The following is a 26,944-nucleotide window of genomic DNA, read 5'->3' on the forward strand; positions in this document are numbered from 1 at the left end:
TCAAATCATGATGTTTCAAGAGATTTATCCATCATTATACTCATTATATTGTATTTATCCCTCATTTATACTCATGATATTGTATTCTTGATGTTGATTGATGTCATACAGCTGCTCTGCCTCAAGCATTTCATTACATTGTATATATTACATATACACATATGACAAATAAAGTTGAAACTTTGAGATTGTGCCATAAAACCAAAACCTTTGAGATCTAACTCACAGAATGTCTATGGGTGCCACTATAGGTCTGCTAGCTAAACTGAAGGTGTTAAACCTTGAACAGGTTTATTTAGATTACAATCAAAGTAGGTATGACTTAGCAATGCATATGCAACCAGCAACAGTCACACATATGCCTATAACTACTCAAGATTCCACAAGTGTTCAGTAGGCAAGCTCACTCGTAAACCATAGGTTAATGGCAAGCTCAAATCTTCCTTGTCTGGTTGAAGCTTAATTTACACCTAGCATCTAATAACCAGCTCATAACCCAATGTATAAGCAGTTGTCAAACTTCTCAGAGGCATCCTACAGTGACAAGACATGTTTCTTATCAACCACAAATGTGATTTTAGGGTTTGGTTCAATGGAAACTAACAAAGCAATCATCTCAATTTAATTAATCAACCGTATCAACAAGTAGTGATCTTATTTACTGGAGTCAACGTGCCTTGTATTCCAGAGGCATTCTATACCCTGTGAAATGTAGTCTATACTCTTCTGTCAAATGAAAAAAGAAGAAAAAACTAATGATGTCAGGAGACATGCACTCCTTCCTTGTAATGTCAACATACTCATACTCCATTTGCCATAGAATGCTTTCAATTGAATGTCAATACACTAGCTAACTTTAACATTTTAAATAATATAAAAATGCACACGTGTTTCCCCTGAAGCAATAACAATTTTAAACTATATTGCTATTTAATTGTTATTGATTAATTCATTGTTTAATTGAAAAATGTTTCTATTTAAAAAAAACAAAAAAATAAAAAAACATTATCATTGGTGTCAATGTACAATGTTTCAGCAGCAGCAGCTTACCTTGTGCTTCAGTGTGTTGCAGGTCCCAACTGGCGACCTGGCCGGTCATTGCTTTTATATAACCAATCGTTGTGTAATCTTGATGACCCTGATCATCAACACCTGTGTAGGCTTGTGGCCCTATAATAATAGCATGTCTGTCTGTTGCCCGGTGACACTGATGATGGTCGTATGACCGAAACGTTTGTCCCGCACCTTGCACCTGAGCACTTTTTGTAAAGAGCATGACAAAATAAAGAAAAACCACATTTTTCAAAATCTCTGTCTAAGGAGTTTTTCCTTAAAGTTTATGCAGAGTGCGAATTTCTCTACTCTCACTCACTGGCTGTGTTCGGAATTGTATACTAGCATACTGCATACTAGCATACTCAATGAGTAGCATACTGCATTCATCAGAGCAATTGCGCGTCATCTCCCTGTCATCAGAATGATCACGCCCCTTTTTGGGTGATAGAAGCGGAGAAGTTTGAATGGCGGTCAATGGGAATTTCTGGTCTTCGCTACTTTAATCCGATAAAATAAGAAAACCGTAGTGCTTTTTAGATATTAGGAGCACAAATCCGATGGCCAGTTAGGCAAACTATTATATAGTGTCGTTGCCGATCAATGATCGACGTCGTTATATAGAGAAAATTAATGAAATAGGGGTTGATTCATCAGATCAGTCATACGTCATCTCCCTGTCATCAGGGATTTGTAGTTCTTCATTTGATTTCCGTTTTGGTCCTTAGAGCAGGGGTCTTCAACCTTTTTCAACCCAAGGACCCCTTGGATGAGAGACAAAAAGAACAGGGACCCCCATGTAATATATATATATATATATATATAAGCCTATAATAACTTTTATATTTACTTTATTCAACTTTTATTTCACCATATTAACCTATTTATATACTGGGTTATTAGCCTGTATGTGTTTATGATTGATAAAACGTTCATGCATAATTATGATTGGTTATTATTATTATTATTATTATTGTTGTTTTTGTTGTTGTTGTTCTTGATGAGGCTTATATGTTCTATTATGATTATTTTTCAACAATGAAACTTTTAGCTTCAGGAAGCCAGGTATGCCTACCTCAGTGAGATGACTGGCCCTGGTTGGTGGTACACAGCTTGTCTATTCTGGGGGAGATGGAGGTTGTCAGGCAGAGCATCATGTCATCCTCAGGCTGCAGTCTGGAACTGTATTTGCTCTTCAGGTAGGTGAGGGAGGAGAATCCTCTTTCACAAAGATAAGTTGTTGCAAAAGGCAAGAGGCTCACCATGGCCTTTGCTGTCAGTTGGGGGAAGTATTTCTGGCAATGGATCCAGAACTGGGTGAGAGGCTGTGACTCGTACACATTATTGTGTGTACTGTCTGTGGTTAGGTCGATCAGCTGATCTTCCTCAGCGGCTGTCAGGTTTGAGCCGTCGGATGCATTGTCTTTGAATGATAACCGTATCCATGTCTTGTGCTTTCTCCAAGACTCAGTCTCAGAAAAGTACTTCTCAAATTGACTTTCGAGTGCCTCCAAGTGATCAACAATTGCGCATTTCACATCAGGCGAGGGCGCATTGAAATGCGCAGCCAGCTCCGCGCGGTTTTGGCCAACCAGAATCTCGAGTGCGTAATTCAAAGACACACGCCAATACTGATCCACGGGAAAGCCATCTGACCTCGGAATGGTAAAGGAGCGCGTTGTGTTCCTCTCCTATAGCGGCGCATAGAGAAGCAAAGAGGCGGGTTTGTTATTATCAAACTAGTAACTCAATTAGTAACGTTATGCTAGTTATTAATTAACGTTAATTTCGCAATGAAGACCGAACTGCAGCGTTTTAGCCAACACCTAGCTTGCTAGACAGGTGTGTTTTTTTTCCAGCTGACGTTATGTTAGACTCTAGATAGAATCATGGGCATCATTTATTTTGTAAATTGTTTTTGTCAAAAGTAGCTTATTATTGCCTATTAATGCTTGTACCTTACTCAATATCATTTTTGTTATATTTTTTAATTCTCACTGATTATTTTGGAGAAAGTTGTCAGGCTGCGGGGAAACGACTCAGGTCTCTCTGTCTCTCATACGACTTCTGCTATTACCAGACTTCCTCGGTACGAGTCTTCATCACCCCCCGTCGCCTGCTGGTCTATGCGATAACATCATTTATTATGAAACAACGACGATCAACAACAAACAAAAACAACAACCGAGTGGATAGACTCGCAGCTCTCTGGGATCGCGCCTGTGAATAGACGCTGTAGTGCAGCCTGAGCAATATAGCGGGACCTAATCTTTTCATCTTTTTTTTCTCCACCAAATAGCATTTCAATGTTGTACTCCATCAGCGATATTGTTTTCGACCATTTGCTTTCTAGTCTGCACATATCTTGCCAAACCGTAACTTCTCTGTAACTCAGGCACCATGAGTAGTCGCTTCCATCAGCGCACGGGCGCAACAGCGCGGATTATACCACATTTTCTTCTGTTCCTTCTATGGATTACGGATTTGTACATCAAATCACCACAGAACTTGCATCTTATGGAGAAGGAGTCAAACTTTGTTGGAAAAGGTGAGACACATAACGACTTTTATCTCCACGCCGCGAAGAAATGTTTGGGCTTCGGAGCAACAACCATTCACACGACGCTAACTGCGGACCGGACGAGAAGAAACAAACCCCCGACAGGTAGAATCGACAGAAGAACCGTGATATGGCTCTATCTACTGCTCTCGGGAGACATCCAGCAGAATCCCGGACCAGTCGCAACCAGGCGGGCTTCACGTTTAGCCAGACAACAACTATATCTTTCCCAGGCAAATGCTACGAGCATAAACATTGACGCCATTGTCGACAAACCGGTTTGTTTGCCGGCAACAGCAGACATCCAGGTTTCAGACGTGGCTAGCAAAACAATGGGTAGATATGCTAATAACATTACCCCCCCACCTATCTTCCACCACCTAGCCAGGGAACACAGAGGCCTCCCCCACCCGGTGACGAACCCCCCCCCACCACCCGGTGACGAACACAGAGGCCTCACCCACCCGGTGACGAACCCCCCCCTCCCCCCTCCCTCCCCCCCCCTCCCCCCTCCCTCCCCCACCCTCCCCCCTCCCTCCCCCACCCGACGACGACCCCCCCCTTCTCCACCCGGAGACTCTACGACGAAACCGTTGAACAATGGGCGCCCCCCACCCCCCAATCCTCAACATGACGATGACCAAAATGGTGGTGACTATTTCCAAGTCAAGGACATACACTCTCTATTTGGACACAGCAGTAAGGGCCTGCATATTGTTCACCTTAATGTGAACAGTCTTGTGCCTAAACTGGACCAAATCAGAGAAATGTTCCATGACAGCAAGGTTCATATTTTGAGCTTCTCTGAGACCAAGTTTGATGAATCCATCAAAGACCCAGAGATTGAAATAGTCAACTACACAGTCATCAGAAACGACAGAAACAGGTATGGGGGTGGTGTCTGTATGTACATTCACAACGATATTATCTTTAACACCCGTGATGACCTGAATCATGACAAATTAGAATCTGTTTGGGTTGAAATTATCTTTAACAAAGCAAAACCGGTGCTGGTTGGTTCTATCTACAGACCTCCCGATCAGAGTGATTTCTATGATATTCTTGAGGGGTGCTTGGATGACGTTGACTGTGTGGAAAAGATTCTTATTGGAGATTTGAACACGGACATGCTCAGAAATGAAGCATCCGTTTTCAAATCCTTCACTAGGTTTTCTGAATTACACGGTCTCCGTCAACAAATTACCAAACCCACTAGGGTGTGTATTTCTACTCAAACCACCATAGATCTCATTCTAACATCGGATGAGTCCAAAATCTCCAAGAGTGGGGTTATTGTATGTGGGCTAAGTGATCATTACATGATCTTTTGCACTCGTAAAAAACAAAAACCCAAGGCTGGCGGTCATAAAACTATAACTACTAGATCCCTTAAATCCTATTCTAGTGAGGCCTTAAACCATAAACTGGAGAATCAAGACTGGTTTGATGAACTAAAATGCACACAGGTTGAAGAGGCATGGCTAGGTTTCAAAACCAAATTCCTAAATATTATTGACAGTATAGCCCCCATGAGAACCACCAGGGTTAAAACCCGATCGGAACCATGGATGAATTCGGACATTCTAAATGCTATGAAAGTCAGAGACCTAAAATGCTCTGAAGTTCAAAAATGCAAATCAAAATTAGTGAAACACTTAAACGAAGATCACAAAACCCACTTTGAGAAAATTAAAAAACAATGCAACAAACTATGCAATCAGGTAATTACCATGACCAAATCTGCTAAGAAAGAATACCTCGATAACAAAATCGAAGAAAACTTAAACAAACCACGTGACCTTTGGAAGCTACTTAATAGCCAACTAGGTTGCAGTCAAAAACTCAAAACCAGGTCTACAAACATCAGCATCAAATCTGGTGATTCTCTCCTTACAGACAAGCTGGATGTGGCTAAGTGCTTAAACACTTTCTTTACAACCATAGCCACTAAATTAGTTAACAATCTACCACCCCACTCAGGGCGTTATGGTGTAGAGCACATCCGTGAGTTCTACAATAAACTGGGTGTACGCAATGATGATTTTAAACTCTCCATGGTGTCAAACGATGAGGTGTTTAAAAAGCTAGGCGCTCTACACTCAGAAAAGGCCACGGGCCATGACAATATTCCAGCCAGATTTCTAAAAGACTCAGCTGCCTCCATTACCCCAATCATCACCCACATAATAAACCTCTCCATCAAACAGGGACACGTCCCCCTTGACTTTAAAATAGCAAGGGTAACCCCACTGTATAAAAAAGGAAGCAAATTAGACCCAGGCAACTACCGACCTGTTTCTATTCTTAATTCCATCTCGAAACTTATGGAAAAAATAGTTTATGAACAGGTCGATAGGTACCTTACCGAAAAAAAGCTGATGTATGAATTTCAATCAGGATTCAGAACATCCCATTCCACTGACACATGCCTTCTCTATTTGAACGACCACATCAACCATGAGGTGGACTCGGGCAAGTACTGCGGCATGGTCATGCTGGACCTCCAGAAGGCCTTCGACACAGTAGATCACCACATATTGTTAGATAAACTGAAAGCAATTGGGTTCGATAGAACATCGGTGAGCTGGATGCAATCCTACTTAGAGGGGAGGGAACAGGTGGTTAGTGTGAACGGAACACTGTCCCCCCCCCTCCCAGTGACCTGCGGCGTTCCACAAGGAAGCATTTTGGGACCTTTACTGTTCCTAATATATGTGAATGACATGTCATCAGCATGTGATTGCAATTTGTTCCTGTTCGCGGATGACTCGGCTCTGCTGGTCTCTGACAGGGACATATTGCAGGTGGAAAAAGCGCTAAGCACTGAACTGAGTAGAATCTGCATCTGGCTAGCTGACAATAAACTATCAATACACCTAGGTAAAACTGAAACCATCCTATACGGATCCCCATCTAAACTCAGAAAGGCTGAAAATTTTAAAATAAAAGTGGGTAACATTAATATCACAAGAAAAGAGGATATTACATACCTGGGCTCCATCTTAGAGGCAAATCTTTCCGGAGATAAAATGGCAGCAAAAGTAATCAAAAAAGTTAACCATAGAACTAGATTCTTGTACAGGATATCCTCACTTGTCAGTAAAAACACACTGAGGACCCTATCAGGAGCTCTCATTCAATGTCACTTCGACTATGCCGTAACATCATGGTACTATAGAACCACAAAGGCCCATAAAACAAGACTCCAGACAGCCCAAAATAAACTGGTTAGGCTTCTGCTAGGCCTCAACCCTAGGACACATCTAACCGCTGCTCATTTTTTGAGCCTTGATTGGCTACGAGTAGTTGACAGAGTGCAGCAGCTTGCACTGGGCCTGGTCTTCAAGATACGCTACACCACAAAGACACCCAAGTACCTGTCAACATACTTCCAAAAAGTGAACAACGTCCACACATACAACACCAGAGGAAGCTCCACGAACCACGTTCAACCGCGTTGCACCACAAACAAGGGGTTAAACTCGTTTGCAAACTATGCAGTAAAAATGTGGAACGCCCTTCCTATAATCTTAAAGGAGTGCAAAACACTGCCCACCTTCAAAACCACTCTCAAAAAACATTTACAGGAGGCTGCAATCCGTAACTGGACCCTCTAAATCAAAAATCAGATTAAAAGACCCGAACTACCCACTGTACATACTTTGTGTTTTGTCCCCCGCCCCCACCTGTGGTGTATGTCCCCACCTGTCCTACCCGCTGTACATACCTTATGTTTTGTTGTATTGTTCTTCCCATGATGGATGTGTGTTTATCTTGTAGATAGTAATAGTTATTTGTCTGTATTATCTTGTAGATAGTACTAGCTTTTTTGTCTGTCTTACATGTAACGATGAATTGAGAATCAAGGACCCCAATTGAAATAAGCCAGTGGCTTTCTTGGGTTTTTATCCTGTTAGTTGACCTTGTATGTAATATGTACTTTCATGTACCTACTTCTGCAAATCTTCTAATAAAGTTTTCAATCAATCAATCAATTATGACAGAAATTGGCGGACCCCCTGCAGTACCTCTGCGGACCCCCTAGGGGTCAGGGACCCCCGGTTGAAGACCACTGCCTTAGAGCACATACCAGTAAATCTCTGTTAGCACCAAAAACAAAAATGCAAAAGACGTTTCAAAACACGTTATTGTACACAAGAACATGTCAAACTCTCAAAAACACTCAAATTACGGACGTGTGATTATCCCTCTGTTACAGGTCTTGGCCTTTGTGTAGAGAGTATGCAGCACTTATTTGCTTATTGATATTGCTTGTTCTGTATGAAGAACACTTTACAAATCCTGTAAACTGTCATTGCTGAGATGTGTACAGTATTTCTGAATTTAAAAAAAGTTATATTCTTGTATTTGTGTGCTTTATATTTGAGTATGAAAACATAACAGTTTATAACAGGCTACTGGACTTATGTAGTGTAACACTGAAAATGCAAAAGGCCTACTGATAATCTTATCATAGTACTGTTTTCCGCTGATCATAGTGTTTTCCATTGTGCAAGTGTCTATTCATTTGATGGTGTGTGTGTGCTATTTGACAACAACATTTCATTTTGAGAAGACATTATTTTGAATGCAGTGTTTGCTTTTGGAAGAGATTTGTGGAGTTTAGGGATTTGTGTGTGAGTTTTTGGATTTGTTTTAAGAGTTAAGAGAAAATGAGCTACGCTTTGAGAAAATCTGATAAAGCGATAGAGAAAAACTGTATTAGATTAGATTAAATTCAACTTTATTGTCATTGCAGAGTACAAGTAGCAGACAACAAAATGCAGGTTAGCATCTAACCAGAAGTGCAAATACTGATATAAAAACATGATATAAAAACATGACAATGATAGTGATAGGTACAGTATGGCAGTATGGCTATGTACAGAGCTATGTACTGCCTGAAAGGACCTGATTTGCATGTGCCACGTAGACAGCTCACAGTTTTACCATAGGGAAATACATTATAGAGTACCTGTAACATGTTTAGCTATCTTCTGGTGCAGATATAACAGGGTATAAATCATCTCAGGTGGGTGGCAAGTCATGTTAGGCAGTGAGATCATGAGTGGACAGAACAGAAAGAGGAAGAAATCCCTTCAGCTATTCTGTGACCATTGTGTTTAGAGTGGGAACAACATACTGTAACTGGTAAACATTGTTTTGGACAATGACGTAATGCAAATCATGTTCCAAACCTCAAGAAATTATTGCTGCACAGTATGTCATGAAAGTGATTCATAACATAAGTCATCCCATTTATAATGTAATTATACATACACAATTAAATATTTTAAAAATATGATGTCTTAAGTACCACACAACTATCCATGATGCCACACCATTATACATAATAGTCACTGTATAATCATCTTACAGTAAACATTCCAGGGCTGGTATGAAAAAAGATCATATCACAACAACAAACAAAGAGATTGTATGAAGCTGATTTTGCAGAATAGTTACTGCACTTTGCTTATGAGGTCAGGAATACCTCACAGAGACTGGCAACTGAGTGCATGCGGTAAAAGATTGCAAAAGGGAGTCCTATATTCACAACTGCAGCCCACATGTTGATCTTGTAGAATTCTCCCCCGATCGGGTCGTCGAACTGGGGGCGGGCACCAAATGATGGCATGATCCAGAGCTGCCAATGAAAACAGAGTAGAGATATTAATTCAATTATTATTGAAATATAATAATCTATTGCTTTGTTTCAGCATGCTACAATCATTCCCTTATTACGAGCGTAAAATGAGAAGAGTAGTGGTGAACACACAAGTGAGGACAGGAGCTACTCACAATGATGTTGCAGAGTAGCAGAAAGGCAGAGATCTCCTTTAGGGCCTTTCTCTTCCAGGTGATCTTATGACGAGGGGCAGAAGAGGGGGTATGGATGCTGTCCGTTGGTATTGTGAGGTCTGGGCTGGACATGGTCTTCATACCTGGGAGGCTCTGCATATCTCTGTTGGCCCCGTGGACATATGAGTTTGAGAAAACACTGGCTGGGGGGGGGTCATGGAAGGGCTCTCGATGGAGGCCCTCAATGATGAAGGCATTCTGCAGGCACAGCTGGACTATGGTCAGCAAGGAGCACACCAGGTTGAGAGCTTGGAGGTGGCCCGTAGCCCCGGTTTCCACAACAGCCACAATGGTAAAGTAGTTGATGGTGAGCTGTCCTATAGAGGTTCCCACCAGCAGCCCCACGTCCAGGTTCCGGGTTGGATTCTTGTCCGACACATGGTCCCTTTTGTCCAGTTTATAGATGGCGCAGCCTGCCACTGTTGCCAGGGACATGAGGGCCACAGCCACTATATTCATCACATAGTGAATCAGGAGTGCCTTTTCTCTCAGTTCTTTGTCATGCTTTTCCACGTCTATCTCGTATATGACAAAGGTGGCCAGGCCTGACACCAGTATGCCCATACCTAAAGCAGGGCCTAGCAGCACATCCTTCACAGAGAAGCGGAGATGGTGGTGGTTGTGCTCATCCACCAGCCTCCCCACGTTCCTCCACATCACATAGGCCAAGGCAGTGGCGAACAGGCAGTACTCTATGTAGAAGGGGTACAGGTAGTAGTATGCCACCTCAAAGACAGCACAGGAAGAGTGGCTGCACTGACAACTGCTGTCTCCATGAGCGGCTGAAATAAGAGAGAGAACCGTGTGAGTTGTAGTTTGTTTCTGCAAGGTAATTAAATTCTTACACATTTCAAACCTTCTCAGAATGCTGTTTTAGGATCCCAAAACGTGGGAAAGTTTCTGAGGAAGATTGCCTACCTCTTGCATGGTGCGTGCCTTGTGTGGAGTGTATGGAGTGTGTGTCGTGTGTGGAGGGTGTGGTGTGTATGGAGTGTGTGGTGTGTGTGTAGTTTGTGGAGTGTGTGGAGTGTGTGTAGTTTGTGGAGTGTGTGGAGTGTGTGGAGTTTGTGCCGTGTGTGTCATCTGTGGAGTGTGTGGAGTGTGTGGAGTGTGTGGAGTTGGTATTTCCAGGGAAATGTGTCTGGTGGAGGGACTCCTCAGTGATTGCTGCCACCCATAACATCAGATTGGTGCACAGGATCAACATCAGGCCACAGCTTGAAAAAGGAAAATGCAATGAATTATTGACCAACAATGGGAGACAAGAGATCCACAAACCAATTTTACAATCAATAAATTACCTAATAATAAAATTCAGTTAACCCTTACCAAGTTAATGTCTTTTGTAACTGCACACAATCCTTTGCATGGAGCCAGAGAAAGGAGGTCTGAAATAGATCAAAGTCATTATGAGATGGTCATATATCCCATATGCCAATACAATCGTCCCTCACTTACAGTCCTATTGTGAGAGCCTGTGTTTATAGCATACCGTAGTCATCATTTGGGTACTCACCTGCACAGCTATGAATACAAATTGCACAGCAGGAAAGGCTATCTTCACACCCGAGTCACAGTGCATGTAGCCTGCATAGTTAGCTATCTTGAAGACATCCATGATCAAAGCGAGAAGGCCAAACAGCACTAGTCCACCTATGGAAAAAAACATTCAGAAACATCAGAATGGTCGTACTATTCTAAACAATGATTTGGCAATAGACTATTTTTAGACATTATTTCTTATAATGCTTATTCAAATTCAAAAGAGAGATTACTATCAAAAACCTGTCTTAACAATACATGTATGTATAAGAGGGCATCTTACTCCTGAGCCACACAGGTCCAGCATGACCATCCTTATAGAGAACAGCATGATCCGCTTTGGAAGTGTAGACAGTGTAGTAAACCATCCAGATGGTGGTCAAGATGAGGAGGAAGATGAGGAAGATCTGCCCGTCAATGCTACCGACGGCTACATCTTTGAAGGCACTCCCACTGATCAGAGCACAGCCCAGGATTAGGACGTTGATAATGATGATGCCAGACAGCAACCGGCCGCGGTTCCGGCCCTTGTCCTTCACTGGGCTTGGACTGGGAGGGAGGGCCTGGTGGGGCAGGTACTCGATGGTGGACTGATGGGGCTCCTCAACACTCATCTCATCTTTAACCGTCATCTTGCTGGGTTTAAATAAAAAGCCTATGGTCAAATCATGATGTTTCAAGAGATTTATCCCTCAATAATGTAAGATGCTTTTTTTTTGTAAGATTTTATTTTCCATTTTCTTTTTACTTGACAAACATCACAATACATCACAGCTTGACAAACATCACAACACATCTCAACTTGACATACATCACAACGCATCACAGCTTGACATACATCACCACACATCACAGCTTGACATACATCACAACACATCACAACTTGACATACATCACAACACATCACAACTTGACATACATCACCACACATCACACCTTGATATACATCACAACACATCACACCTTGATATACATCACAACACATCACAACTTGACAAACATCACAACACATCACACCTTGACAAACATCACAACACATCCTAACATCCCAAAGCCCCACTTTTTTTAAACCGTCTAAAGTTTATCCCAGTTTACCCCCTATACTTATCTAACTAATATTTCTAATGCATAATCTAATTAATCTCTTAGTACTATGTTTCTTGCACTATCTTTACGTCTTAGCTAAAGCCTTCACTATCTCTCCCCATATCTTTTCAAACTGATCTTTCTTATTATTGTCTATGGCTAAATTCTTCTCTATATTGGTATAATAAAGAATTTCGTTTTTCCATTGTTGTAGTGTTGGAGGTTTACTTGATTTCCAACTTCCAAGTATTAGTTTTTTAAATATAATTTATGAGTACATAATTATCCACCCCCTAGGGTATCTTACTGTGGCTACATCCTGGAAAAGACAGATTGAAGGATCAAATTTGAATCTTTCCTTATGTACCCCTGAGAGCCAATGTTCTATGTCAATAATGTAAGATGCTATCAGTTTATATCAACCCTCATACACCCAGCTCTCAGTGAGGTCACTGGGTTAAAAAGGGGATCAAAAATGGCAAAAGGGGCTTCTGAGAAATTGTCATTAAGAGATCAACATGATATACAGAATATTTTTGTTTACAATATCTCAAATAAGAACAAAACATAAATTGAGTAAAAAAAAGCTGGCAGGCTGTTGAGAATGTTGCTTGTCGACTACAGATCAGCATTCAACAGCACGCCCCCATCCACATCGTAGTCAATAGCTTCAGGTGTCTTGGTATCACTAAGGATCTAACATGGTCACATCACACCCACACAGTCATCAAGTCAGCACGCCAGCGTCTGTTTTCCCTCAGTCGTGGGGAGGTCCCCGCTTTCTACGCCATCTACTCTGAGAGATGTAAGAGGCCAAGAAGATCATCAAGGACAACAGCCATCCCAGTCACACCCTGTTCTCCCTGCTTCCATCAGGAATTCAGACCCAGACCAACAGGTTCCGGAATAATTTCCACCAACAGGCCATCAGGTCATAGTATCTACCCTCAGGCTATCCCCCACCTCCTGCCCCAGGATTCCACCTCAGGCCCCTTCTCCCCCCTCCCCACTGTGGACAACCTACAACCCCCCCTCTGCTCAGTAACATTGCACCGACACTGCCCTCTGGCGCTATACACTTTACTTACCACCTACTGCTACAAATTCGGTATAATCTGTTTACTTTTTATACTCAATATATTGTATTGTTGATGTTGATTGATGTTGTACAGCTGCTCTGCCTCAAGCATTTCATTATATTGTATACTTGTATACCAAAACCTTTGAGATCTAACTCACAGAATGTCTATGGGTGCCACTATAGGTCTGATAGCTAAACTGAAGAGGTGTTAAACCTTGAACAGGTTTATTTAGATTAGAATCAAAGTAGGTATGACTTAGCAATGCATATGCAACCAGCAACAGTCACACATATGCCTATAACTACTCAAGATTCCACAAGTGTTCAGTAGGCAAGCTCACTCGTAAACCATAGGTTAATGGCAAGCTCAAATCTTCCTTGTCTGGTTGAAGCTTAATTTACACCTAGCATCTAATAACCAGCTCATAACCCAATGCATAAGCAGTTGTCAAACTTCTCAGAGGTATCCTACAGTATGACAAGACTTGTTTCTTATCAACCACTTGGTTAGTATGGGAGCCAACACATTTAGTAGACCAGATTAACAGGGTTTGGTTCAATGGAAACTAACAAAGCAATCATTGCAATTTAATTAATCAACCGTATCAACAAGTAGTGATCTTATTTACTGGAGTCAACGTGCCTTGTATTCCAGAGGCATTATACCCTGTGAAATGTAGTCTACATTTGACTTACTCTTCTGTCTAACGAAAAAATAAGAAAAAACGAATGATGTCAGGAGACATGCACTACTTCCTTGTAATGTCAATATAACCATACTCCATTTGGCATATAATGTTTTCAATTGAATGTCAATACACTAGCTAACTTTAACATTTTAAATAATATACAAATGCACACATGTGTTTCCCCTGAAGAAATAACTTGGTAAAAACAATTTTAAACTATATTGCTATTTAATTGAAAAATACTCTTAACACATTGTGCCAATATATTTTTAACATCTAATCACATTTAATCTTTTGTAAAAAAAATAAATAATTGCAGTAGAGCTGGCTCTTGTTGAATCAGGTTATTCAACCCTAACAAGGAAGCCTGAAAATAGCTCACACTAACCATCATAGGGCAAAATCAGATCAGACATGCTATTATTCTGTCTCGTCACATAAATGTAAATATTACTTTAACATTCCATTATAACACCACAAAAAATGTGTTTTTTTCGATTGAGTCTTTAAAAAAAAACATTCATCAATGTACAATGTCTCAGCAGCAGCTTACCTTGTGCTTCAGGTGTGTTGCAGGTCCTGACTGGTGACCTGGCCGGTCATTGCTTTTATATCCATCCAGAACCACTGTGGTCAACCGAAACCACACCTATAGCTATGTAAATATCTATGCACATTCATCAATTCCAAACAAATCTGATGTCTGTCAAAGAGGATTAAGAAGCACATGATAACACAAAGTTAGCGTTGCTCTCACACCGTGCAATTGACATGATTATCAGAACTAAAACATGATTATAATGTATATCATATTTTTAACATTATATAATACATTATATACAGGGTTGATATATATCAACATGATGACAGATAGGCTACTGGCATGAGGTCCCGTTAATCTTTGGCTTAATTACATCACTTGGCACCTCGTGAGAGAGTAATCGAAATTGCTCTTGATAAGAGGAGTTGCCATCTCTCGTAATGAATGATGGCAGTTTAGTAATACAGCATTTTCCAGAATTTGGCTAGTCTATTAGCCTAAGGTGGAACTTGAAATTCAGCAATATATGTTCAATTAATAAAAAGTGCATAGAGTTCTCCATAATCTGTGGGACTAGATTTCTCACGCGCTCCAAATCAATTAGACAGTCCTATGTAGGATTTTACACAGCATTGTCTAATAACAATGACCGATCGGTGCGCATCTCAGGTGACCCTGGATTCCGAATGCGCGCTTCGTCTCCTGCGCGACTCTCACCGCGCACCCGTGGCTAAGATGATGTCTTATCATTTGTATTAAATAATGTATGTAATCTGCACGGTTCTTTTTTTCCATTCATGATTTTTATTATTTACTTCACAAACATCCAAAAAGGCAGTTCAATGCGTTTTACAGATGGGTATTAACTGACCTGCTTCGTAGGCTACTGAGGAGGTGTACCGTTACTGTAGACAGTAGCCTTGTTATCTAAATGGATATTAAAGACACACCATGAAATGCCCCAATGTATTCAGAAGCACGCAGATTTTGTTTGATTGTAATGTATTTGTTTTTCTTAACCTTACTGTAGCTTTTACAATTCCTCTTTGTCGTTTTTTGTTTTTTTTGCTGTTGTGTTTTCAGTTACTATATATTCACGTTTACATGTAGGCTACTCTTCTTACTGTGTTTTTAGTTTTTAAGTGAATTAGGTGACTGTTATAACCATGAAAGACGAGAGTAGACTGCCATGGATTCGGGTTGAGTATAGAAAAATACAGTTGAATAGAGTTGAAATACCTTTCGACTCTAGACAGACCTTTAATGTAGACCTATAACATCACAGAGATGATACATGTAAGTGTGTGTGTATTGTCTACAGCTACAACTAAATACATTTGAGGCAATGAATGAAGTCACTGAATGAAGTCAATAATGAACTAGGTGTCAGACTGTAAACAATGCTTATGTACAAAGAGGAGAGACATGCCAGCATCATCAACATCTGTTGTAGGTACCCCCTCCTCTGCTTTACTTTACTTCTTCACATAACATCAATAGATGACATGTGCTCAATGTGAACCTGCTCTCATCTATGAAGAGAACGGGGCGCCAAAACTAGAGAAAAATCAGTCAGGAAGGATAAGGAGAGAGAAATGGTTTGTGGCCACCACCTGCAAAACCCTTGACTTTTTGGGGGTTGTCTTGCTGTTGCCTCACCTGTCCAACTGTTGTTGCTTTCATTTGCACCAAAGCAGGTGAAATTGATTAACAATCGTTTATGCTTCCTAACTGGACAGATCAATATCCCAGAAGTTTAATTGACTTGGTGTTGTATTGTGATGATTAAGTGTTCCCTTATTTTTTTTGAGCAGTGTATCTTTGAATTTCATCCTGAGCAGAGTCTGTTCTAATGACCAATCCAGCTGTGCTGTTAAGATCGGTTTGTTTCAGCTATGATGGAGCAGTAAAATGGAACACAAAAGCCCTCTTCAGTGGTTTTCTGCTTGACCTGGTTTCCCTCCAAGTCAGAGAAAGATGCCTATTATCAAAGTGATCAAAGTGATTAATTGGCAACTGTCACATGAGAACTCTTTGCTACAGGCATTGACAAAGTCATGGCCAACGACTTGGCTGCCTGATTCTGACTAACGACTTGATTGCCTGGCTATTGATAAACATTACCAGTGAGTTTCCTGGCTATTAATAGGCAGAACCAATGCATCTGATACAAACAATATACAATTATGGTCACAGTAGTGTCTCATAGACATGCCAACACCCATGATATCCAGTGAGATAATGGAGATAATTTCATGATGACAACTTAATGGGGGTAGCAGCAATACAGTCAGTGGTGGATTTATGATGGAGATAATACAAGAGCATTCACCTGTCTTTTTTATGGAGATGACAGAGGAGAGGACAAGAGATTAGTGAATGTCCATTATTTATTATATAATGTAATAATTATTTGTAGTAATATATATTGTCATCAGGTGTCCAGAGATAAGACAAAGATGTGTAAAATGTTACATAACATTATTGTATAGTATGTCCTGATATAAAGCTCTCTATGACTATTCATGGATACATTTTTGTTACTTCTTTATAACATACTGTATTAGATTATTTTCAATATCTATAGTAATAATCTATACTGCTGTATTATGCTTTAAATTGTCTTTTATATTACAGTATTTACCGATTTCTGTTTTCTCACCCCATTTTTAGTAAACGTTTGTAATTGCTTCATTCTTGTTTCCTGGGCACTAGGCCTTAGCCGTGCGTATATCATGGATATTTGCACGGCTGGAACTCAAACTGACCAATAGAGACATGAATGGACCGGATCTATCTGTTGTATATAACACCGTTACGTATCCTCGCACATTTTTAAGTGGGTATACGGAAATCCTTGGCCTTTCCTAGTGGGTATACGGCGTAGTCCCGCGTATCACATAGACTACACCACTGCTTCCACTCCCTGGAGCTTACTGCAGCTAACTATCACTATCATACTGGCCTATTGGCTTTCACCTGACCCTTAATGTTATGGTTGGGGTCGCCATTTCCATGGCCTCCCTTTGGCGGCCCCTTGTGGCCTGGGGACATTACTACACTCCCTGTTTCTCTCCTCGTTATGGATTAATGTGGATATGTTTGGCACTTGTGTATTTACATCCTCACTCCCGGCACTCCCTGCCTGTTAATGTTTCTGTCTGTTCTGTGTAAGTGTGTGTTCCTGCTTTGTTCTTTTTCAGCCTTGCACAGGGAGTTGCTCCAGCCGGTTGTTGCGAGTAGACCTTTGTACAGGAGTGGAGAGGTATCTCGCCTGTTGGTCGGGTCTATAGTTCCCACCGGTTTTGAGCTGTGTTTTCCCTCTGGGGTTCTGGCTTGTTTTAGCACTGGTAGAGGGTTTCTTCCTGTGGCTTTTCATTATAGCTTTCTGTCCAAGTAAAGTGTCCTTATTTGTGCCAACCGCTGCCTGCTGTCGCCACTTTATCCTGCACCGCACATGAGTCCGCAACACACACCATCCTGTTACACCTTAACTTCTCCTTCCCTCCCACACTTGCCATTAGTTACATTTTTATTAGCATTTTCTACATCAAATAACAAACACCCCACCCTCCCTTAACACCTGTTGTTAATCACTTTATCATGTATGTGTAATGGAATGAATTGAAAATAATTACAGTAGGATTCCCCAGAAATGAGAACACATACCATGGACCTATTGTATTATGAGACTGTATTTCTGCTGCAGGGTCCAAATGCCTGTCTCCCATATCAGCCAGTCAGATCCATGCTCTATGACTGGAGGAATTCAGCATGACATCATCATCCATGCAAGGTTGTGCTCAGGTGTAACCTAACCGGTCTCCCTTTGATACAGGACACTATAGTGTAGTTGCAGTGCTGGCAAGCTGGTATTACAGACCAACTGTAGCGGTGCAGCACTGGTGGAGGTGACCCTGGGTTTATTGGCTAATGATGATAGAGGAATAGTGTTATAGTTATATCATATAAAAACATGATAGAAAAACATGACAATGATAGTGATAGGTACAGTATGTGGCAAGTATGGTAGTTTGGGGGTATATACAGTTCTGAGCTACAGTATGTACAGAGACCTTATTTGCATGTGCCATGTAGACAACTCACACAGTTTTACCATAGGGAAATACATTATAGAGTACATGTAACATGTTTAGCTATCTTCTGGTGCAGATATAACAGGGTATAAATCATCTCAGGTGGGTGGCATGTTATGTTAGGCAGTGAGATCATGAGTGGACAGAACAGAAAGAGGAAGAAATCCCTCCAGCTATTCTGTGACCGTTGTGTTTAGAGTGGGAACAACATACTGTAACGGGTAAACATTGCTTTGGACATCATGTTCCAAACCTCAAGAAATTATTGCTGTACAGTATGTCATGAAAGTGATTTATAACATAAGTCATCCCATTTATAATGTAATACACATACAATTCAATATTTAAAAAATTTAGGGCTGGTTTCACAGACAAGGCTTAGGACTAATCCTAGACTAAAAAGCATCTTCAATGGAGATTTTACATTGAAAGTGTGATTTAGTCCAGGACTAGGCTTAAGCCTTGTCTGTGAAACCGGCCCTAATGTCTTAAGTACCACACAACTATCGATGATGCCTCAGCCACACCATTATACATATCTTGTTACAGTAAAAGTTCCAGGCCTTGTATGAAAAATAATTACTGCACTTTGCTTGTTTTCCAGATTTTATAATTTTTTTATGAGGTCAGGAATACCTCAAAGAGACTGGCAACTGAGTGCATGCGGTAAAAGATTGCGAAAGGGAGTCCTATATTCACAACTGTAGCCCACATGGTGATCTTGTAGAATTCTTGCCCAATCGGGTTGTCGAACTGGGGGCGGGCACCAAATGCTGACATGATCCAGAGCTGCCAATGAAAACAGAGTAAAGATATTAATTAAATGATTATTGAAATATAATAATCTATTGCTTTGTTTTAGTATGCTACAATCATTCCCATGAAAATGAGAAGAGCAGTGGTGAACACACAAGTGAGGACAGGACAGGAGCTACTCACAATGATGTTGCAGAGTAGCAGAAAGATGGAGATCTCCTTTAGGGCCTTTCTCTTCCAGGTGATCCTATGACGAGGGGCAGAAGAGGGGGTATGGATGCTGTCCATACCAATTGGTATCGTGAGGTCTGGGCTGGACATGGTCTTCATACCTGGGAGGCTCTGATCTCTATTGGCCCCGTGGACATATGGGTTTGAGAAAACACTGGCTGGGTGAGTGTCACAGAAGGGCTCTCGACGGAGGCCCTCAATGATGAAGACATTCTGCAGGCACAGCTGGACTATGGTCAGCAAGGAGCACACCAGGTTGAGAGCTTGGAGGTTGCCCTTAGCCCCGGTTGCCACAACAGCCACAATGGTAAAGTAGCAGATGGTGAGCTGTCCTATAGAGGCTCCCACCAGCAGCCCCACGTCCAGGCTCTGTGTTGGGTTCTTGTCCGACTTATGGTCCCTTTGGTCCAGCTTATAGATGGCGCAGCCCACCACTGTAGCCAGGGACATGAGGACCACAGCCACTATGTTCATCACATAGTGAATCAGGAGTGCCATTTCTCTCAGTTCTTTGTCATGCTTCGCCACGTCTATCTCGTATATGACAAAGGTGGCCAGGCCTGACACCAGTATGATCATACCTACAGCAGGGCCTAGCAGCACATCCTTCACAGAGAAGCGGAGATGGTGGTGGTGGTTGTCCTCATCCACCAGCCTCCCCACGTTCTTCCACATCACATAGGCCAAGGCAGAGGCGAACAGGCAGTACTCTATGTAGAAGGGGTACAGGTAGAAGTATGCCTCCTCAAAGACAGCACAGGAAGAGTGGCTGCACTGACAACTGCTGTCTCCATGAGCGGCTGAAATAAGAGAGAGAGAAGCGTATGAGTTGTAGTTTGTTTCTGTAAGGTAATTAATTTCTTATGTCACAGGCTGTACTCAAACTGTTTTATGTTTGTGTGATGTGACTTAGTTCGCTGTGAATCATATCTCTTATGTAGCAGTGGTTTGTAGATTGCTATTTTCTGTTTTGCTGTGTTTATTTGAGTTACAGGTGATACTATGTGTACTTTTGCTTAAGATGTAGTTGATTAGTTGAGTAGGTGTTTATGTACCTAGGTGGTTATGTACCTAGGTGGCGTTTTCGGACAACTGACAAATACAAATTTCAAACCTTCTCAGTATGCGGATTTAGTATACCAAAACAAGGGAAACTTTCTGAGGAAGATTGCCTACCTCTTACGTGCATGCCTCGTGTGGAGTGAATGGTGTGTGTGGAGGGTGTGGAGCGTGTGGAGTGTGTGGTGTTGGGATTCTCAGGGAAAACTGTCTGGTGGAGGGACTCCACAGTGACTGCTGCCACCCATAACATCAGATTGGTGCACAGGGTCAACATCAGGCCACAGCTTGAAAAAGGGAAATGCTATGAATTATTGACCAGCAATGGGAGATCCACAAACAAGAGAAATTTACAATCAATAAATTACCTAATAATAAAATGCAGTTACCCTTACCAAGTTATATTACTTTGTAACTGCACACAGTCCTTTGCATGGAGCCAGAGAAAGTAGGTCTGAAATAGATCAAAGTCATTATGAGATGGTCATAATATATCCCATACGCCAATACAATCATCCCTCACTTACAGTCCTATTGTGAGAGCCTGTGTTTACAGCAGATGTCATCATTTGGGTACTCACCTGCATAGATATGAATACAGCCTGCACAGCAGGAAAGGCTATCTGCACAGCGGAGTCACAGTGCATGTAGCCTGCATAGTTAGCTATCTTGAAGACATTCATGATAAAACTGCAAATGCCAAACAGCACTAGTCCACCTAAGGAAAAAAACATTCAGAAACTTCAGAATGGTCGTACTATTCTAAACACTGAATTGGCAATAGACTATTTTTAGACATTATTTCTTCTAATGCTTATTCAAATTCAAAAGAGAGATTACTATCAAAACCTGTCTTAACAATACATGTATGTATAAGAGGGCATCTTACTCCTGAGCCACACAGGTCCAGCATGACCATCCTTATAGAGAACAGCATGATCCGCTTTGGAAGTGTAGACAGTGTAGTAAACCATCCAAATGGTGGTCAGGATGAGGAGGATGATGAGGAAGATTTGCACGTCAATTCTACCGACGGCTACATAATTGAAGGCGCTCCCACTGGTCAGAGCACAGCCCAGGATTAGGACGTTGACAGCGATTATGCCAGACAGCAACCGGCCGCGGTTCCGGCCCTTGTCGTTCACTGGGCTTGGACTGGGAGGGAGGGCCTGGTGGGGCAGGTACTCGATGGTGGACTGATGGGGCTCCTCAACGCTCATCTCATTTTTAACCGGCATCTTGCTGGGTTGAAATAAAAAAGCCTATGGTCAAATCATGATGTTTGTATCAGGGATCTAGCCCTCAATAATGTAAGATGTGTCAATGGTTTTTTTAACATGTTAAATGTTTTTTATTTTGTAATTTTTAAATTATTATTATATATATATATATATATATAATACAGTAGAGCTGGCTGTATCAGCCTGGAAATAGCTCACCCTAACCATCATAGGACAAAATCAGATTAGCTATTATTCTTTCTCATAAAATATAATTTTAAACATTAGGCTACATTAACATTACATTAACCATCATAACAACACAAACAATTTGGTCTATTTATTTTCCTATGAAGTCTTAAAAAACAACATTCATCATTGGTGTCAATGTACAATGTCTCAGCAGCAGCTTACCTTGTGCTTCAGGTGTGTTGCAGTTCCTGACTGGTGACCTGGCCGGTCATTGCTTTTATATCCATCCAGAACTACTGTGGTCAACCAAAACTACACCACACCTATAGCTATATAAATGTCTATTTATATATAAATGTCTATTTATATAGCGAGATAAGAACATCAGAGTCACGCCAAGATTTCCCAGGCCTGGGAATCACGTGACTCCCCGGCCCCCCCCCGGTGACTCCCCGGCCCGCAGACACGAGCTCAAGGTCACCCCCTCCTTCTTCTACTTCTCTGTGTGACATGCAGCGGATGAAACAGACTTCACCTCCAAAAGATACTTTGTTGATTGGAGACTCGGCGATCAGAAACGTAAGAGGTAAAAAATTACATATCCACTGTCTTCCTAACCTAACGGTCTCAGAAATAACAAAAGATTTGGAAGAAACACTGTCTAAAAACCCAGACACAAAGCGTCTTGTATTACATGTGGAACAAACCGATTCACGTAAAATGGGCTCAGTAGACTTGAGACGTGATTTCATGGAACTTTTCAATAGACTTGACAAGCTTAAGATTGAGACATTCATCTGTGGACCGCTACCCACTGTTGACAGAGGTAACCTGGAATTCAGCCGGCTCCTAAGCCTTAACACGTGGCTGTCTGGTGCGTGCCAACTTAAAAGGCTGAAATTCATTGACCACTGGAACATATTCTGGAGGCAGAGAGACCTATTCAAAAGAGATGGCCTCCACTTAAACAGATCGGGAGAATACCATTTGATGAACAACATACTCTTCAACCTCATAAACTCTGCTCCCCCTTCCCTCGCTCTTGAACCAACTGAAAGGCCTACAGCGCAGGATTCTTCAGACTCAGCACAGGCAGCTGAACTGCTCACAGTGGATAAACTCTCCCCACAGTCCTGCGACTCATCACAGCCTACAGTAAAGGGCCCTCCAAACTCATCACAGCTGGCTGAACCCCCACTAAGGCGACGGTCCAGCCCCTTTTCTCCCCCCCCACCCTCCCTCCCTGCCCCCGACCCCCCAAACCACTCTGCCCCCGACCCCCCAAACCACTCTACCCCCAACTCCCAGAGACACTCATCCACTGAGTCCACTGAGCTCTCCTTCCTCCAACTCACGCCGTTCCTGCCTTTCTCAGCTAAGTTAGAGAAAATGGTGAAGACAGGAGTAGAGCTCACCCCGAAAGCTGCTCCATCTCAGGCAACTCTCCATTCTACAACACCTGGCCCCACACTCCCTGTGACGCCAGCCTCATCAACAATGCCAGCCTCATCAACAATACCCATCGCCCTACCCCGCCACAGGATGCTATCTACAACACCCATCCCCATCCCCCGGATGACACCCAGAATCAGTTGATGCTCTAACAGTCCCTGCTTCCATAGAGTTGATACCATTGACATTCCTGATATAAAGCTGGGACTCTCAACTCTTGCTATCCCTGTTCATATCAGTAACAGAACAGTTAATTGCAAGTCTGAATGCTTTATACACCCCTCAAATTTAATTTCTGTACCCTGCCACACACAGCCCACACAGAGACCAAACACAAAACCACTCAAGCTAGCACTTTTCAATGCCAGATCCTTAGCTAATTAGTCTCTCTTAATCAACGACTTGATTAGCTCCTATGAACTAGATTTCTTATTTATCACTGAGACCTGGTTAGATAAAGATAACAAGACACCAATTCTTATTGAGTCAGCACCCCCCAATTTTAGAACCTTAGATGTCGTTAGATCCCACAAAAAAGGTGGTGGAATCGCCTCTTTCTTCCGAGACAGTTTTAACTGCAAACAGAAATCCTTCGGGGAATTTTTATCATTTGAATATCTTTCAGTTGTTTTTAAATGTTCCACTCGAATTCTTTTTATAATTTTATACAGACCACCCCAATACTCTACTAGCTTCTTTAATGAACTTACAGAGCTTCTCTCCATCATTACTACTGAATTTAATGGTCTGATCATTGCTGGTGATTTCAATATTCATGTAGATAACTCAGAGGACAACAAAGCCAAAGAACTCTCTGTTCTGTTAGATGTTTTTGAACTTCAATGTGAACCTCCCTACTCATAATCGAGGTCACACTCTGGACCTTATCATCACCAAAGGCCTAGATATTTCAAATGTTGTTGTAACTGACATTGCCCTGTCTGACCACTGTTGCATATTCTTTGACGTATCTATCTTTCCTGTTATTCAAACTATGTCTAAAACTATTTCCAAACGATATATCAATGAAAAGACCAGTGCACTGTTCACACAGGCCTTTTCCCTAGCCCCCCCCCCCAAACTTCTATTCCAACCTCAGTAAATGACCTTCTACACGATTTCAACTTAAAAATCACAAAAACCATTGATGATATTGCACCCATTAGATCCAAATGCATCTCTGTTAAGCAAAAAGCTCCCTGGAGAACTGACCCATCCGTAAAGACCCAAAAAAGAGAATGTCGTAAAGCAGAGCGCAGATGGAGAAAAACAAACCTTCAAGTCCACTATGATATCTATAAAGAGAATCTTCAGAACTATAACTTAGAAATAAGAAGTGCCAGGCAATCATTTTTCTCTAAGATCATAAACAATAACATCAATAATGCCCGCATCCTTTTCAGAACTGTTGACAGACTAACAAATCCCCCAACACCCATTGCTCAGGAATTTCACTCAACTAGTAAATGCAATGAGCTTGCATCCTTTTTTAACAATAAAATAGAAACCATTAGACAAGGCATTAGGTCTTCTGTGTCAGGCATGAAAAACATGTCCCCATTAACAACCCCAAATAGGGCGGACATAACAACCATGTCACAATTTAACACCATTGATTACAAGACCCTAGATAAAATCATGTCACGTCTTAAACCATCCACCTGTGCCCTTGATGTCCTGCCAACAAGCTTTTTAAAAAACATATTTAGCTGCATGGCAGGCGAACTAATACAAATAATGAACACCTCCCTTTCATCAGGAATCTTCCCTGAAGCCCTGAAAACTGCAGTTATTAAGCCTCTACTAAAAAAGAACGGCCTAGACCCATTTGTACTAAACAACTACAGACCCATATCAAACCTTCCCTGTACAGGAAAAATTATTGAAATGGTTGCCCACGAACAACTTAGCAATTATTTGACCCTAAATGATCTCTTTGATGACTTTCAATCAGGCTTTCGCCCCCTACATAGCACTGAAACGGCCCTTAGTAAGGTCCTTAATGACATTCGCGTAAACACAGACTCACAACACAAAATCTCAGTTTTGGTACTACTAGATCTGCCTTTGACACTGTAGACCATGACATTCTAATAGATAGACTAAAAACCTGGGTAGGACTTTCGGGCACTGCCCTAAACTTGTTTAGATCCTACCTACAGGACAGAAGCTACTATGTCTCCATTGGCAACTTTGTATCTGACCAAATTAAAATGACATGTGGGGTTCCCCAAGGGTCATCCTTGGCCCCCTTCTATTCAATCTCTACATGCTTCCATTGGGACACATCATAAAAAAGAACAAAATTGCCTACCACAACTATGCGGATGACACTCAAATCTACATAGCCTTCTCACCGAACGACTATAGTCCCATTGACAATCTCTGTAATTGCATTGAGCAAATAAATGCCTGGATGACACAAAACTTCCTCCAACTAAACAAGGACAGAACAGAGATAATTGTATTCGGTGCACCTGACAAAAGATCGAAAGTCAGTGCAAAACTTGATTCTCTCTCTCTTCACACTAAAAAACAGGTCAGAAATCTTGGTGTAATTCTAGACTCCGATCTAAACTTCAACAGCCACATAAACTCAATAACTAAATCAGCCTACTATCACCTGAAAAACATAACAAGAATGAGAGGTTTCATGTCCAAGCAAGACCTTGAAAAACTCCATGCATTTGTTTCGAGTAGACTTGATTATTGTAATGGTCTACTAACAGGCCTATCTAAAGGAGCTGTTCGTAAATTGCAGCTCATCCAAAACGCCGCTGCTAGGGTCCTAACAAAAACAAAGAAATTTGAACACATTACACCAATCCTGAGATCCCTGCACTGGCTACCAGTCTCTCAGAGAATTGAATTCAAAATCCTCATAATTACATACAAATCACAAAATGGTCTTGGACCAAAATACATATCAGATCTCCTCCCACCCTATATTCCCGCAAGGTCCCTAAGGTCAGCTGAGACAAATCAGCTAATAATTCCAAGAGTAAAAACAAAACACGGTGCAGCCGCTTTCAGTCACGCTGCTGCATGCTCCTGGAACAAACTCCCTGAAGAAATCAAACAGGCCCAAACCCTTAAAATATTTAAATCTAAGCTAAAAACCTTCATGTTTTGCACCAGTTATGATTAAACACAAACACTTCTATCAATGTCTTTTTTCCTTTAACTATTGTCTTTTTAAATGTTTTATCTATTTACTTCTTATATTTGCTTTTATTCATTGTAATTTTTATTTTCTTATGCTCCTCTTGTGGAGGGATGTGGAGGGATATGGAATGGTGTAGAGGGATGTAGAGGGATGTAGAGGGATGTGGAGGGATGCAGAGGGATGTAGAGGGATGTGGAGGGATGTAGAGAGATGTGGAGGGATGTAGAGGGATGTGAAGGGATGTGGAGGGATGTAGAGGGATGTAGAGGAATGTAGAGGGATGTGGAGGGATGTAGAGGGATGTAGAGGGATGTGAAGGGATGTGGAGGGATGTAGAGGGATGTAGAGGGATGTGGA

The 26,944-nt window shown here is 41.6% G+C and overlaps 2 protein-coding genes across 2 annotated transcripts; both read right to left on the reverse strand.

The window, feature by feature from the left end:
• Positions 1 to 9,089: 9,089 nt before the first annotated feature.
• On the reverse strand, positions 9,090 to 11,649 carry LOC308150420 (proton channel OTOP2-like; the record flags this gene model as incomplete). Its single annotated transcript, XM_080523254.1, has 6 exons — positions 9,090 to 9,260; positions 9,416 to 10,257; positions 10,547 to 10,692; positions 10,805 to 10,863; positions 10,992 to 11,128; positions 11,301 to 11,649. 6 exons carry the CDS (start codon positions 11,647 to 11,649, stop codon positions 9,090 to 9,092), a joined length of 1,704 nt encoding a protein of 567 aa, XP_080379380.1.
• A 7,480-nt stretch (positions 11,650 to 19,129) lies between these two features.
• LOC308150421 (proton channel OTOP2-like) lies at positions 19,130 to 21,795 on the reverse strand (the record flags this gene model as incomplete). The annotated part of the gene is made up of 6 exons (XM_080523255.1): positions 19,130 to 19,300; positions 19,451 to 20,298; positions 20,675 to 20,844; positions 20,953 to 21,011; positions 21,139 to 21,275; positions 21,447 to 21,795. The coding sequence occupies 6 exons, from the start codon at positions 21,793 to 21,795 to the stop codon at positions 19,130 to 19,132; spliced, it is 1,734 nt and encodes a 577-aa protein (XP_080379381.1).
• Between the last annotated feature and the right edge of the window lie 5,149 nt (positions 21,796 to 26,944).

This window comes from Nansenia antarctica (genome assembly GCF_963989245.1).
Source record: "Nansenia antarctica genome assembly, chromosome: 2".
NCBI lineage: Eukaryota > Metazoa > Chordata > Actinopteri > Argentiniformes > Microstomatidae > Nansenia > Nansenia antarctica.